The sequence below is a fragment of the Chiloscyllium plagiosum genome, unplaced genomic scaffold, assembly GCF_037043375.1.
Source record: "Chiloscyllium plagiosum isolate Xiang-an unplaced genomic scaffold, Cpla_swu_hap1 HiC_scaffold_51, whole genome shotgun sequence".
Classification (NCBI taxonomy): domain Eukaryota; kingdom Metazoa; phylum Chordata; class Chondrichthyes; order Orectolobiformes; family Hemiscylliidae; genus Chiloscyllium; species Chiloscyllium plagiosum.
Genome location: NW_028270189.1, coordinates 30,269,298 through 30,285,541, shown reverse-complemented (window position 1 = coordinate 30,285,541; position 16,244 = coordinate 30,269,298). Strand labels below are relative to the sequence as shown.

Here is a 16,244-nt window from a genome sequence, read left to right as displayed (position 1 = left end):
AATCAACTGAAGATTTTTTACAGCATGTGTGAAACAGTTAATTTGTTGAAATATTTTAATAAAAAGTGTTCACCGCCAGTGCTAGCTTAATGAATGACACAATGATAGGAAGGGAGGAGCAAGAGGAGGGCACTCAGCCCCTCGAGCTGTTCCACCACTTACTTAGATCATGGAGCATCTGTGAGCTAAATCCACTGGTCTCCCTTTGGCTAAAACTCTTTAACACCTTTGATTAACAAGCAAAAACTATCCCAGATTTACTGATTCGACTGCCCGTAACAAAGGGAGACACCATTTCTGAAAGACATTCCTGTGAGTACTGTGACACAATGAGGCTGGAATTAATTGCTGATGAAAGTAAACTTTCAATCTCTGACAATTTCCAATTGAAACATCCCAATCACCATATTTCATTAATTTAACACTATACTTCCCTGGAATAAGGAAATATAATGTGTGATTGCCTTGCTAAAAATGAGGGAAGCTTCATTCCTATTATATAATTAAAAAATAGCTCTGTTCATTCAGTGAAAACACAGTCAAATCACACAAAAGGAAACCATGTCATCTTGTGTAGACACACAAGTGCCTCAAATAATTTTCAATTCTTCCAGTGGTTGTTTGAATCTCTAGACAGGTGTGGAAGTGTCAGACTTTTTATATCGCCTTGAGAAACCAGTTATCATCAGTCTATTTGAATTGCTTTAGTTTGTGTGGTATTAGCACATTCACAGCGCTGTTAGGAAGTGAGTCCCATGGCTGTGATTGAGGAAGAGGAAACGGCAGAGAAATAATTGAGAGTCAAGTTGAAGTCTAAATTGGAGGAGAGCTTTCAGGTGAAGCATTTACATGCATGTGCGCCCTTATCCTCAAGGATCACAGTTTTGGAACATGCTGCTGAAGGGACATGTCAGCATGCAAACTGGAAGCTGAAGAAGGCCCCTCGGCCCCTCTAGAATGCTATTCCATTCATGGGATCATCATTAATCTTGCTGCTCACCAGTCTTCCCAACACACCGATAACATTGAACCTGATTGTTTACTCTCCAGCAAAAGAATGGTGAACCTTTGGAATTCTCCACCACAGAAATTGATTCAGGACAAAACATTAAATGATTTCAATAAGGAGATAGATTCCTTTAATCCTTAAATAAATGCTCCGGATATGTGGGAGAAAGGCAAACAGGGTACAATATTGGTTGAAAGCCATGAAAACATTGAATGGGGCATGGTTTGTAAGTTTGCACATAACACCAACATTGGTGATATAATTGGCAGTGAAAGTTATCTAAACGTACAATGAGATCTTGATCAGCTGGGCCAATGGGCTAAGGAGTGGCAGATGGAGTGTAATTTAAATGAATACGACGTGTTGCTTTTTGAGAAGACAAATCAGGTCACAACTTACAGAGTTAATTGTCGGGCACTGGATAGTGATGTTGAACACAGGACCCTGAGGGTCCAGACTCATAGATTCTTGAAAGTGTTGTCTCAAGTAGCTCGTGTGTTGCAGGTGTTTGGCACATGTACCTTCATTGGTCAGAGCACTGAGTGCAGGAGTTGGAGCTACATGTTGTACATGTCCAAAACATTGGAATGAACTGCCAGAGGAAGTGGTAAATGCAGAGATAGGTCCAACATTTAGAAGACATTTGAACAGCTCCAGGAACTGGATAGGTCTGGATGGATATGGGCCAAAGGCAGGCAAGTGGAATTAGTTTAATTTGGGAACTCTGGTCAGCATGGATGAGCTGGACCAAAGGAACTGTTTCTGTGCTGTACGACTTTATGACTCACTGACTTTATGGTGGAGTAGGCTCAAAGTTGGAAGGTGGTGAGCAAGTGAGGGGCTAGATTGGGCATGTGGGAGAGTTTGGGCTGGTAGGCTGTGAGGTGTTGGCTGGCTGCTGGGTAAGCTTGCATGCACTCTGTCTGGCAAGGTGGCGTCAAGGTAAATGGTAATGGTCACAGGATAATTTGGTCGAATTGTGCTTGATAGGTGAGGGGTAGTTTGAGCTGAAATGCAAGAGGTCTGTCTTTGCCAGGCTAGTTTATGGAGAGGTGGGAAGGATGCCAGGCTGGTTAGTGTAGAGGTGGGCAGAGTGCCAGGCTGGTTAGTGTAGAGGTGGGCAGTGTGCCAGGCTGGTTAGTGCAGAGGTAGGCAGTGTGCCAGGCTGGTTAGTGCAGAGGTGGGCAGTGTGTCAGGCTGGTTAGTGTAGAGCTGGGCAGAGTGCCAGGATGTTTCGGGGGTGGAAGGTCACTGTAATGAAGTGACAGGGGGACGTGTTGTCAAAATGCAAAGCTCGGAGTCTGGCAAAATGGTGGGTGGTAAAGGACAGATGTGAAAGGAGCTGGGATGCAATGTGCACAGGTTGACTTGGGTAAGGTGAGAGGTCAGTGATCAAGGGCTGAGGTCATGTCTTGGGTAGTGGGCTTTTGTCCGAGGTTGTGAAAATGTTGGTGCCAGGTCCTGTCAGGGCCAGATTCACCATGGGCCAGGTGCAGGGCGGCAGGAGTGTAAATGAGTGAAAGGAATTGAGATCATATGTCCATCTGGAATATAGAACATTACAGTGCAGTACAGGCCCTTCAGCCCTCGATGTTGCGCTGACCTGTGGAACCAATCTGAAGCCTATCTATCCTACACGATTCCATTTTCATCCATATGTTTATCCAATGACCTTTTAAATGCCCTTAAAGTTGGCGAGTGTACTATTGTTGCAGGCAGTGCGTTCCATGGCCCTACTACTCTCTGAGTAAAGAAACAACCTCTGACATCTGTCATCTATGTCCTCTCCTGCTAGCCATCACTATTCAAGGAAAAAGACTTTCACTGTCCACCCTCTGTTTACCTTTTATGTCTCAATTAAGTAACCTCTCAACCTTCTTCTCTCAAATAAAAACAGCCTCAAGACCCTCATCCTTTCCTCATTAAACCTTCCCACCATACCAAGCAACATCCTGGTAAACCTCCTTTGAACTCTTCCAAAGCTTCCACATTCTTTCTATAATGTGGTGACCAGAACAGTACACAATACTCCCAAGTGCAGCCACACCAGAGTTTTGTACAGCCGCAGCCTAACCTCGTGGTTCTGAAACTCATTCCCTCTATCGATGAAAGCCAACACAAAGTATGTCTTCTTAACAACTCTATCAAACTGGCTGGCAACTTTTAGGGATCTATGTACATGGACACCGAGATCTCTCTGCTCAGCTACACTACCAATATGGATTGCCTTGGATGTGTTTCGTGTGATAGGGGCAGTGTGTTCCGGGCATGAATGGGTGTATAGCAGGGTAGGGTTTGTCAATGTGAGTGGGAATTTAGGTCTAGACAGAGTAAGTGCAGTGGTTAGTCTGAGACATGAGGTTTGGTGGTGAACTGTGTGTCAGTTTGATAGTTATTAAAGTTAAAGATTACTTGTTCATTTCTCAAATCATATTTACGTAAATACTCAGCTGTAACACTCCAAAGTCTCTGAACCTTAATAGTCCTCCATTTTTCAGAGGCCTCCAGAATTCAGATAATTGTAAATGAGATGTTTCAACTTCCAGACAATTGGCATGAGTTCAGCCGTGACAGCCATCCTCCCCATCCCAGTGCTCAGCTCCTGCCTGTGCTGCTGCTGCAGTGACATTCCTCCCAGAGAGAACATTCTGCCTTGCATTGATAAGTGAGGAAGGCTCACTGGACCTGATTTCCAAGTATGGGGACGGCAAACACGAGGGGACACAACTTTAAAGTGAGGGGAGATAGGTAGAAGACAGATGTCAGAGGTAGTTTCTTTACTCATTGAGTAATAAGGGTATGGAATGCTTTGCCTGCAACAGTAGTAGATTCGCCAAGTTTAAGTACATTTAAGTCGTCATTGGGCTAACATATGGACGTACATGGGATAGTGCAGGTGGGATGGGCTTCAGATTAGTATGACAGAGCAGCGCAACATCTAGGGCCGAAGGGCCTGTACTGCGCTGTAATGTTCTATGTTCTATGATTCACTCTGACTTCTCTCCTGGGGTACTGCCAGCTGTTGGGTATTTCCAGCAGCACGGCACCTCGTGGGGCAGCACGCTGGTTCTGTGGTTAGTGCTGCTGCCTCACAGTGCTAGGGACTCGGGTTCCATTCCAGCCTCGGGTAACTGTCTGTGTGGAGTTGGCACTTTCTCCCCATGTCTGTGTGCGTTTCCTCCCACAGTCCAAAGATGTGCAAGGTGGGGGAATTGCAAATGTTGTGTTCAGTGATTGGGAGGTTAGGTGCATTAGTCAGGGTTAACTGTAGCATAATAGGGTAGGGGAATGGGTCTGGATGCGTTACTTTTCAGAGGGTGGGTGTGGACTTGTTGGGCCAAATGGCCTGTTTGCAAACACTGTAGAATTTCGATGAATCTGCATTTCCTTGGTTTGTATTTTGTGAAACGTCTCTGCTCTTCACAGCAATCCAGTGAAAGTGTCAGTTGGTGAGATCTTCAAACAGTTACTGGGGTGGGACCAGGATGTTCTTCTTCCTAAACTATATGGCAATGGTCAAGGTCGAGGACATGTTTCTAAAGAGGGAACCAATGATCATGATCAGCAACTGGTAGGAAACAAAAATAAACCCCAGTTATGCTGTCGACTTCAGCGGGAGCATACTGGCAAACGTTTACAGCTGAGGATACATTTGAGTAACTGATAAGGTCAAATTTACAGAAACTAACATGCTCAATTGGTCATTCTATTGTAGAGACGCCGTCTCCCCCCACGCTTTATGGCCTGGTCTCCTCCTGTCAGGAGCACAACACCGGTTCTGTGATCTTTGGTTGTTTGGCGATGGACTATTCCCCTGACGTCACCAAGGTAACCTGGAAGAAAGGTGGGGAGCTAATCACGACTGGATTGAAGACTTACCCATCAGTGAGAAACAAGAAGGGAACCTACACCCTGAGCAGCCAGTTAACCCTGCCCGGGTCAGCGGTAGATTGCCCCAGCAAAATCTCCTGTGAGGTCCAACACAGCGGGACACACAAGAGCAAAGAAATGCCATGTCCAGGTACGTGTTGTAGGAACTGAGATAAACAGATCATCTGTGATTAACATGAATAAGGCATTATTTATAACCGTTTTCACAGACTCACCTTATACAGCACAGGAAAAAGGCCCTTTGATCCACCCAATTCACGCCTATCAATAACAGCCACCTAACTATTCCAGTCTCATGTGCCAGCCTTGTGTGACTTGCCCTTGCAAGGATACTTCATACTTATAATGAGGGGCTCAGTCTCTACATGACTTATAGGTGCTGAGCTCCAGGCTAACACCACCCTCTGTTTGATTTTGTTTTCCCCTGAGATCCACTTGGAACCTCCTGGCCTTACCTTCACCCTGTGCCCCTGAGGCATTGATCTCTCCATCAAGGGGAAAGGTTTCATCCAGTTTACCCTGTCTATGCCTAAAATAATTCTAGACATTATGATAATCTTCTTCCTAATTCTCCTCTGCTCCAAGGAAAACCCCTGTCTATCTAAACTAGTTTCATAACTAAAACCCTCCAACCCAGGCAAGACCCTGGCAAATCTCATCAATACTGCCTTCAGTGTAATCACATTCCTTCCATAACATGCACACAACGCTTCAGTATGGCCTAACCAGTGTTTTATTAAGTTCCAGTATCATCTCACCACTCTTCATTGTCAATGTCTAGGCTAATAAAAGCAAATATCCAACCACCTTCTTAGCCCCTTTATCCAGACGACACAGTACTATAGGGGATCGGTGGGTACATGCACCAAAGATCCTCAGGCCTTTCCAGGGTTCCACCATTCAAAACGTCATACCTCACAGATTCTTCTGCCGAATTACATCACCTTACATTTATTCAGAATAATTTCCATTTGCAACTTTTCTCTTCACATACAACTAACCCTTTTATATCCTCCTGCAATCTAAAGCCACTATGCTCATGACTTACCAACATGACAGTTTTCATTTCATCTGTGAATTCACTGGTTAATCCTCCTAAATTTGAGTCTCAATCATTGGTATGTAAGTGAAATAGCACGGAAATCAACACCAATCCCTACAGAACACCAGGAGACATAGATTAACAGTCACGCAGACACCCGATGACTATTATCCCCTGCTCCCATCACTCAGCCAGTTCTAGATCCAATCTGTCAAATTAACTCGGATCCCATTGGCTCTGATTATTGCTATCATCTGGACATCGAGTTATCTCTATGAAAACTACTATCAAATTGTTACACATGACTTCCTCTCAATAAAACCGTGTTAAAAATTGTTGATTTATCTTCCAAATGAAGACTAATTTCACTTCTCAATAGTTTCCTTACCACTGAGACGAGCTTGACAGATCTGTGTTTTCATTATTTATCCCTTCTTTCGTCCTGCATAACAGTGCAACGTTAGCTGATCTACACTCACTTGGCACAACTGCTGTGGCCCGACAGGAATTCTAAATTATTGTCAGCAACCCAACTATTTCATCCTTTGCATCGCTCAACCGCTTGGTATACTTTTCATCTGCCCTGGAAATATAACCACTTTTCATTCAGCAAGACAACACAGAACATCACGTCATGTGTCCTAATTTCTGAAAGTACATCACAACACCCCTCCATGATTTCTGTCCCCACATTGTCACTATTACTAGTGAACACTGACACAACACATTCGTTTTGACCACAAACTAATCCTCCGGCTCCACTCCAATAATAACACTTAATGGGCATTACTGTTTCCCGAATAATTCTTTTATTATGAATGAGCCTGTAACTTTTAAAAATATTTTCCTTTATTTTGACTGCTATTATTTTCTCATGGTCCCTTTTGCTCTTCTAATTCCTTTGTCTTTCAAACTCCCCCTTGCACGTTCTGTACTCCATATTAGTTTCTATTGTTTTGAGATTTCAGTATAGACCGGAAGCCTCCCTTGTTTCTCTTTATCTCCCCCTCCATGCCCTTTGGTGTCCAGAGCCCGCTGCATTCTTGGTGCCACGCATTGGCTTCCTGGGATTTTCCTATCTCTTTCTTAAATGTGTCACACTGCTCTGACTCAGATTTACCAAGAAGTGTCAGCTTCCAGTCCACTCTGGTCAAGTCATTACCTGATCTTACTAAAACTGTCCTTCCCTTTTCAGAATTTTGGGCCAATTTCTATTCCTTTGCAGTACAATCTGAAATCCAACTGATTTACCATCACTGTCTGCAAAGTGCTCCACCATTGGTGTTTTACCCACTGGGTCGACTTCATTCCCTAAAGTTAAGTTCCGGTTCACCCCTCTCTTGCAAGGTCTGGATTAAAATTCTCTGTATTAAACACATACTTTGTTCAAATATTCTCCTGGGGGCATTTTCAGAATTGTGCTCCCTCTAAATTTTTGACAAAATGAATATCCAAGCCTATGCAGAGGAAGTGAAAAACCTCTTTTCTCATTCCCCTATTTAATTTACATGTCTCTGAAATTTGCCCATGTATTTGCACTTGGTCTTTTGGACCAACAATAAGGTCTATCGTGCTCTCCCAATAGTTATGTTTGCTGTGTTTTGGTTTTGAAGTACTGTCCATTTGCCTTTGTTCAAGGAGATATCCATGATTTGATTTCTCTTTACAGCCTAAAATACTCTTGTCAGAATTGCAACAGAAACAACATTCTGTACCGCACACCCCCGCCCCCATCATTTTCTGTCTTTCCCTGTCTCGCCTGAAGGCACTAAATCCTGGAATATTGAATAGCCACTCCTGCCCGGCTCTCAATATGTCTCCGTAATAGCAACGGCATCATATCTTCATTTATGCCAGTAATTCGTCTGCCTTGTTCATCAGACTCTGTCATTAAAACGAATACCATCCAATGTTGCTATCTCCCTTCTGATTTAACCGGCCTATAGTTTCTAGACCTCTTTGACTCACTTGCAGTGTCCTATAATTTTAGCCTTTCACATTGTCCTGCTGATCTTTCTGTGTGGATCCCAGCTTCTCCAGCACTCTGCACAATTATGATTCCTGTATCCATTAACCACAAGAAACCTTGATATATGAGAACTGATTGTATTTGTTATGAAATTCGTCGGATAATGTATGCGATGTGTTTCCTGAAGGTCCAGACATTCTCCCACCAACTCTTCTCCTAACTGTGAGCTCCAGTGAAGACATCGCAAGCAGCAAGTTTGCAACCGTCGTCTGTTCAATCATCGAGTTCCGTCCGAAGTCAATCTCCGTGAGTTGGTTGAAAAATGGCCGACGCTTGGATTCTGGCTTCTTCACGTCTCCCGTGTGTGAGGCGAACGGGAACTTCTCGGTGACGAGTCGGCTGATGGTCCCTTATGGTGAATGGTACAACAGTGCGGTCTATACCTGCCAGGTCACTCATGGAGAGAACACTCAAAGTAAAAACATCACCGCACTCCAGGGTAAGAGACACAGACTGAGAGAGCTACAAATCACTCTGAACTCTGACGTGAATCAAACACACTAATTTATCAGGCGTAGTAAACAGCACGGTACAGCTTCTCGTTTCCCAACATGCCACGTATCTCATTTCAGTTTGAGTGTTACATTAGCATTGCTCATAATTCAACCTTTTGGCAAGTCAGAAAAGCATGTTTCCTCTCTGTTGAAGATAGATATATAGACAGTGAGCTTTGTTAAATAGTTTGTTGCCTGACCATGCTGGGAGAGGCATTCAGAGTGCTGAATACTTGCCTGGTAGCCGCTTCAAGGGTAAGTTTGGGGGTAGAGGGGGGATATTGGAGAGATAGAACATAGAACATAGAACAATACAGCACAGAACAGGCCCTTCGGCCCACGATGTTGTGCCGAACAAATGTGATTGAAACATAGAAAATACTGAGAGACTGAGGTCGAGTGAATGTGGAATAGATGCTTTGACTGGTAGGCGAGACTAGGACCCAAAGGCACAGTCTCAGGGTCAAAGGGGCACCGTTTAGAACTGAGATGGGGAGGAATTTCTTCAGCCAGAGGGTGATGAGTCTGTGGAACATGTTGCTGCAGAGGGCTGTGGAGGCAAGGCCATTGTGTGTATTCAAGCCAGAGATAGATCAGCTCTTGTTTAGTATGGGGAGAAGGCAGGAGAATGGCTTTAGTCCGAAATCTCGATTTTCCTGCTCGTCGGATGCTGCCTGACCTGCTGTGCTTTTCCAGCATCATTCTGATCTAAACTCTGGATTAGCCGAACAGCCTTATTCTGATCCTCTATCAAATTGACGTTGTTAAAATATGCAGTGACCCTTACTTGAAAATAAATCAAAAATGCGTTCAATGCTTCATTCCCTGCTCAGGAATTACCTGTTTATTGGACATTGTACGACATCGATTTTTATCTGGTACTGAGCTCTTTAACTTCATTTATGGGATCAGACCACAGACCAAGTGGCTATCACATTTGATGAACTGGGATAAACGTAATCTCACTGAGATTCTTTAAGATGCTCTCTGTAATTAGTGGATGAGGCAGGAGAATAAATTCTGGTGGGAATGCTACAATAGGGATGAATGAACTAGGAACTCGAGACAGGCTGATTTAGCCTGGTTTGCGGTGGCGATGTTTACACAGTGAGTAGTGGATGTCTATAAAATTAGTGACATTTCCATCGCGTTTGTAGATTAATTTAAGACGCTTTTGTTTGTTTTTTTTTCTCTCCTGCTCTATGAAGAAATTAAAAAATGCAGCTTGGTAAATAAAGTGAAAGTACAGACCAATTATGAACTAACTGAATGGAGGGAAAGACTTAAGGAGATGGGTGTCCTTCTCGATATCCAATGCTGTACTCAATGTCTTGTTTTCAGATCTATTCCAAACACAGCCCACGAGGAACAATGACATAAATTAGAGAATGACATCACACCAATAACGCAAAGTATTTTTAATCATGTTAAATATAATGAACAGAATTTCCATGGCTGTTCACTGCTCCTGTAACACTTTAGAACTCTGCAAAGAGAATAATAATAATTATTTATTATAATCTGTCCAAAATTTGGGATGTGATTTGGCAGTCAGTGTGACCAGCAGCACTTGTACCTAAAGGTTATGAACATGGAAACGAACTCATTATATTCAGATTACTCTTGTCACAAGTATCAATGGATGGTCTTAAGTGAGAGACAAACTCCGAAAGAAAGGTAATTCCATGGGTTACATGATGGTATCTTCGATGATTTTACTTTTTTCACAGGTTTCACTTGTTACAAAGCCAGTGTTCTTTCGGAATAATTACACAGGGTATGTTATAGGTAATCACAAATGTTTCACAGATCAAAATACATCAACAATAGTAAGCATCGTTTCAGCAATAGTTGGAGTTGCCATTTTGAAGGTGGTGTCTTCACCCTGTGAAGGAGTAATCTGAAGATTGGCTGTTTGTATCAGAAAGGGGCATTTTCATTGACTTTGATTTTTGTTTCATAGAAGATACCGAGTGCCACCCTAACACCGTTAAAATCCTCCCACCGCCAGTAGAACAAGTCTTACTGGAGGCGACGGTGACGTTAACCTGCGTTGTGTCCAATCGTCCTTCTGGAGTCAATGTGACCTGGAAACAAGAAAAGAGGAATCTGAAATCAGAGATTGCTGAGCAGCCTGGACAGAATCCCGACAGCGTGATCAGCAAATTAGACATTTCTACTGAAGCCTGGCTGAGTGGGGTTACTTTTGAATGTGTGGTGTACCATCAGAATCTACCGACTCCGCTGAGAGACTCCATCCACAAGGAGAAAGGTGAGCGGTGAGATTAAAGCACAAAGGATCCCACGTGTAATCCAGATCCAGTTACATCAATGACAGGCTTTGATTGGTAATGAGCAAACACCGTTAGGAGCATTAATGATGCATCTGAAGGCAGGATAGCTAAGTAGCTGATTAAGAAAAAGATGGACCAAAGGATATTGTATTCTGATTAAATCAGATAAGGTGGGAAGAAGCCTGGGATGGGACGCCACCATCAGCAATGACAAATGGACAGAATGTCCTCGTTGTGGGCTGGAAACATGGAGGCAACATTCACATTAAACTTTCCTTTTTTTAATGAACAGTATGTGTACCATTCTGCTCCTTTAGAAAACGAAATTAAATAAATCCCAAATTAAACATGGCGTATTTTAATATTTAGTGAAATTGTGATATTGGTTCAGGATTTTTTTGATTGATTTATATTTGTCTCAAATATTCTGCAGTGATTAATCCGCTGGAGCCATCAGTGTCGGTCCTCCTGCCACCAACAGAAGAAATCTCCGCTCAGAGGTTTCTCTCCCTCACCTGTTTAGTGAGAGGTTTCTCCCCCCGAGAGATCTTCGTCAAGTGGACAAACAATGACAAGCCGGTGAATCCCAGTAACTACAAGAACACCGAGGTGATGGCGGAGAGCGACAACACTTCCTTCTTCATCTACAGCCTGTTATCCATTACAGCGGAGGAGTGGGCCAGCGGTGCTTCTTACTCCTGTGTGGTGGGACATGAAGCGATTCCATTGAAGATCATCAACAGAACAGTCGATAAATCCAGCGGTAAACCGAGTTTTGTAAACATTTCACTTGCACTGATGGACACTGTTAATTCATGTCAATAAAAATCTCAAAGTTGCATTTAATAATTCAACAGAAGTAATGAAGTGTTTTTTTTTTCCTCCAGTTGTGAGTTAAATACTGAATTAGTTGTTTCCCACTCTGACTTACATTCCATCTGTGTAGTTAAAGTGTACTATTAACAGGTCTGTAACAAGTGTCTTGTGCAGTTAATGTTCTCTGCTCAGATACACCCTGGGTCAGAGACAGAGTAAAGCTCACTCATTGCAGGATTCCACCAAGTACCTTATCCATCCTAAATCTCTCTGTGACACAATCTGACAATGTCCATTTTATGTCAAGGGTAGGGCAGGAGTTTTGAACTTGGTGTTTTTGATTCCCCCGATTGGACATTCTTACAAACTTCATGTCAGTTTTAAACTGCCAAATTGCACCAATTGGAAATGTAAATTTAAGACACTTTAAAATTAAATTTGATTGGAACATACCAATCGTAAAAAGTGCAGAACAGTTTGAATGTAACCTTTGTTTCTGGGGAACTGCCAGGGATCTTGCGCCAGCGCATGAGTTGACAGAATGTATCTTCACTTTCACACCAAAGAGAATCAACAGATAAGTTGTTGTGGAGCAGAGGGGAGGGGAACGATGAATGGTCTGTCCTCTTGCTCCCTGTGCAGAGGTTTCATGGTGCATGTCCTCTGTAATGTAACCCAGTTGCTAACAGGGACAGTCAACTTCTTGCTTACTGTCCAAAGATTTAACATTTCCATGCAAAACAATACCTTTGAAGCATGTTAGACACGCTTGGCTCTGTTAACAAATGATTAACATTGATTCCCATAATCCGAAACTGGTGTTTGCATCGTCCCAGTTTGAATTCCATAGTTTTGTCTCTGTTTTCTGGAACACATGGGATCAATTCTGGTATTCGAATACCTGATATCATTTTGTTTCACATACAGAACACAAGTAGACATTTTCTCATAAACATATTCAGAAATGTTATCTCTGGGACAGTGGGGATTTGAACACACGCCTTTTCTCTCAGAGACAGAAGTTCTATCACTGCAACAGAGGAGTTGCTCATAAAACGCTTATCACTGCACAACGATGGGAAATGTTTCCTGCAACACCAAGGTCAAAATCTAATTATGGGCAATGCATTAAAATTAGAACAATAAATTAGAATAATAAAAATTGCAGTCTGGTATAAGAACAGATACAGAGAGATGATCGCAAATACACACGGAATGACACATATACGGGCTCTCACCTAAAGACACATATTTATGTGCACACTCAAATGTGCATATAGATAAGATGTCACACATGCATACTCACACAGAGCCACACATGCAAGTGGTACTTGAACACTCACCTAAGCTCATACAAAAACTCACATACACCGAAAGAAAATCATTTGCACAAATGAACAGGAGTACTCACACATAACCATGAGAAACATCGACACACGGTAACACACAAATGGGCATGAATACATATACATTCATCCAGCACAATGCGTACAGACATACACACATGAACACACAGATACAAAATCTGAAAAATGTCCTCCCACATGTCAACTCACACAGGCACGTAAGTGCACAGAGATCAACATTAATATCATTATTTTCCCATTTTCAGAATCACAAACATACGATGACAGAGGCAGCTTAATTAGTTATTTTTAAACCACATTGATCAGCATGTATACAATATCACACGCACACACAAATTCAGAGTCTCACATGCAGACACACAAGTGCATAGATGAACAAATAGAGGGGCGTTTATTAAATAAGGATAATGGGCACAAGGATCAGCAAGCATCCACAAACAATAGTACAAACAAGCTGATCAGGAGATGGTTTGGGAAAGATTGCCACACAAGCAATCATCATCATATAAATATAAACATACATCAAAACATAACATTGCATGCTAACATTTATTAAGCATAAACATGAAAATAACCCAGTGTAGGTAGGATCTGAAACAGGCACAGAAGCACACGTTTTAGATAGCACTAATGAAAAGTGAACACTCACAAAGACATTGCAAGATAAGCATAGGCAACAACGAAGTGGCATATTAGCATGATGATCTTACACAATGTGAAAAGACCAAAATTAAGGTGCACAAACACATGAGCACACCAGCAGTAAAGGAACAGGAATATGTTTATTGATGCACAGACTCCAACATGGGCTAGAGTGAAGTAAGAGACTCTCATAACCACATACACAAACATTAAAGGGAAACCAAACACACCAAGCAGTAGATCAAATAAATTAAGGGACACACGTACAAAAACTTATTCCTAAATGTACAGATCCTTCAAACAAAAATATGAAGCAATGTCCTGACTGTGATGTCACTTATATGCATGATTTGCCAAGCAATTGGTCACCAATACAAAAGATGAGAATCACATTTGAACTTTTATTCAGTGCTGGCCACAATTTTCAACTAAAGTGCTGTCACAGCCTATATTTAAAATATAATGATATAATTAAAATCATCATTCGTAATAAGCATTCTTCAAATAATAATATCCTTAAATAATAGATGAAAAGAAAATCAATTTAAAACGTTCTGACATGGACAATGAAGAAAGAACATGTGCACTTAGTATTTGTAATTTCTTGCTGAGTCAATAATGCACGAATAGATACAGATAAGAGTCACACTTGAGAAATCCCTGACTGCTTTATGAAGATGTAATGGTCTCCAATTACATGACTTGGATGCAGATAGATCGATCTGGATCAATAAACAATCTAAATGCGTCCTCTCGGCTTTATATTCATAGATTCAATAGATCGCACTTGGATTGAAGACTATGAGGATGATAACAGCAACATCTGGACAACTGCTTCCACGTTCATCACCTTGTTCTTCCTGAGTATTTTCTACAGCGCTGCCGTCACTCTGGTGAAGGTGAGAATAATCACATCTTTCTCACGCCAATCAGCCCAATATGTTGTGTGAAATCTCGAAGTGTGACATTGAATAAACATTAAATCTGAAAGTCCCTGATCATAAACATCTGCGTCATTGCTTTCTCTCTCTTTTCCAGGTTAAGTGAATGAGTTGTGGACCCCTTTGATTTTCCTGATCTGCTTATCAAGGTCTCTGAATTCCCAATCTCCAATCTGTCCTGTTGCTGACTCTAACAGTGAGATGACTTCAGTTTATCAGCGTGTAACTGAGACAATTATTGATGGATTTTCCTTTTTACTTTGATATCTTTGAGATGGTTGTGGTTGGAAGAATTTGTAGCTTCCCAGTTGTTTGAAGCCCGTTTGTTTTGTTTTTATTTGTTCCTTACTCAGAATGGTTGCCTACCCTTTCTGATGAGCCTTTGTATTCCCTTTCTTGTGACTGTTACTGATGTACAGAAAATTCCCAGCTCACAGCGCATGTGTTCTCGTCTCAATGTGGCATCCAGCCATTATATTCACTTCTGTTAGCTTTTACATCAATCTTTTGGATAAAAATGCTTTCTGAAATGGTTAATAAATCTCGAATGAATATGCACTAATCTTGAGTTTGCTTAATTCTTTCTTCAAGGCCAGTCAGTCATAATACATTTACCCACATCCTACTCCTTTCCCAACCAAATACTTTCACGTGTTCTGTTTGATTATATTTTATCCAGTCATTTAGTTTAATGCTGCTCTACCATGCAGCCCACTAATGTAAATACATCTTTCATACGATATGCCTGATGGAACACTCCAGGGGCAGAATGATGAGAGAACATTTCCACTTATGCACCAAGGGTCACGGCCTCGGGTCACCTCATGATAATTTTATAGGTTCCACCAGAAGCCGAAAAAAAGCAGACAACGGAGTTTGAAAGTTTACTCTATACTGTCTAAACTAAAAGTACTCCAATGTCAGGGCAGCCTGGGTTAGTAATGCAGAAATCGCCACCTAAAGCGCCCAACGAAACATTCATCAGCCAAAAAAGTCAACGTTCAGTCAGGTTTTCAGACACAACACGTGCACAATCCAAGGGCAGATTCTCAAAACTGGAGTTTTTCTCACACATAAATCTCATGGAAAACAATTTCTGGGATCTACTTGACACACCACACCTGTCAAATCCCAGGGAATGAGACTGAGATCTGTCTGATACAGGGATATTACTGAACAGCAACCCTCAAAAATAATAAATCAGAGGTCGCTGTGATCAGGCAAGGCACAGCTCATGAGTACCTGAAATATTCAGCCATTAAGATCTATATGACGCAAGACGGAATTGGGAACCAATCACAGAAACTGGTCACAGAGTCTGGAAACTATCAGCAGAGGAGAACAGTCCCAATTTCTCAGCGTTGGTGAGGTGTATCATCCCGGGAATAGTGTTGTGAATCAGTCACGCACCCAATCTCATAACTTTGCATTTTTTTCAAAAACGTGGCACCTGAAACTAGATGCAACATTCCAGGTGAGACAAGAGACTGTTTTATTTCAGTTTAACATAATTGCTGTGTGTTTGTTCTCTACAGCGTAGGGTGATGAAGTCGGGTTTATTTGCTCTTCTGTCCATGTGTCATGGTACATTCCCTGATTTGTGCACATACACACGGGGGATCCTCTGCTCCTGCACCCCTTTGCGTTTACCCCCTTACTATTGTATATTCCCCTGAGTTCATCACAAAACAAAGAAGCAGGTCACCCCTCCCTGAGACT

General features: G+C 42.1%; 1 gene segment (V, D, J or C); it reads left to right on the top strand.

The window, feature by feature from the left end:
- The first annotated feature begins 4,712 nt into the window (after positions 1 to 4,712).
- LOC148135129 (Ig heavy chain C region, membrane-bound form-like) lies at positions 4,713 to 15,083 on the top strand. The segment is given in 6 exon segments: positions 4,713 to 5,030; positions 8,099 to 8,410; positions 10,429 to 10,737; positions 11,193 to 11,522; positions 14,356 to 14,483; positions 14,623 to 15,083. Coding segments are annotated over 6 exon segments (1,308 nt in total).
- Positions 15,084 to 16,244: the final 1,161 nt, after the last annotated feature.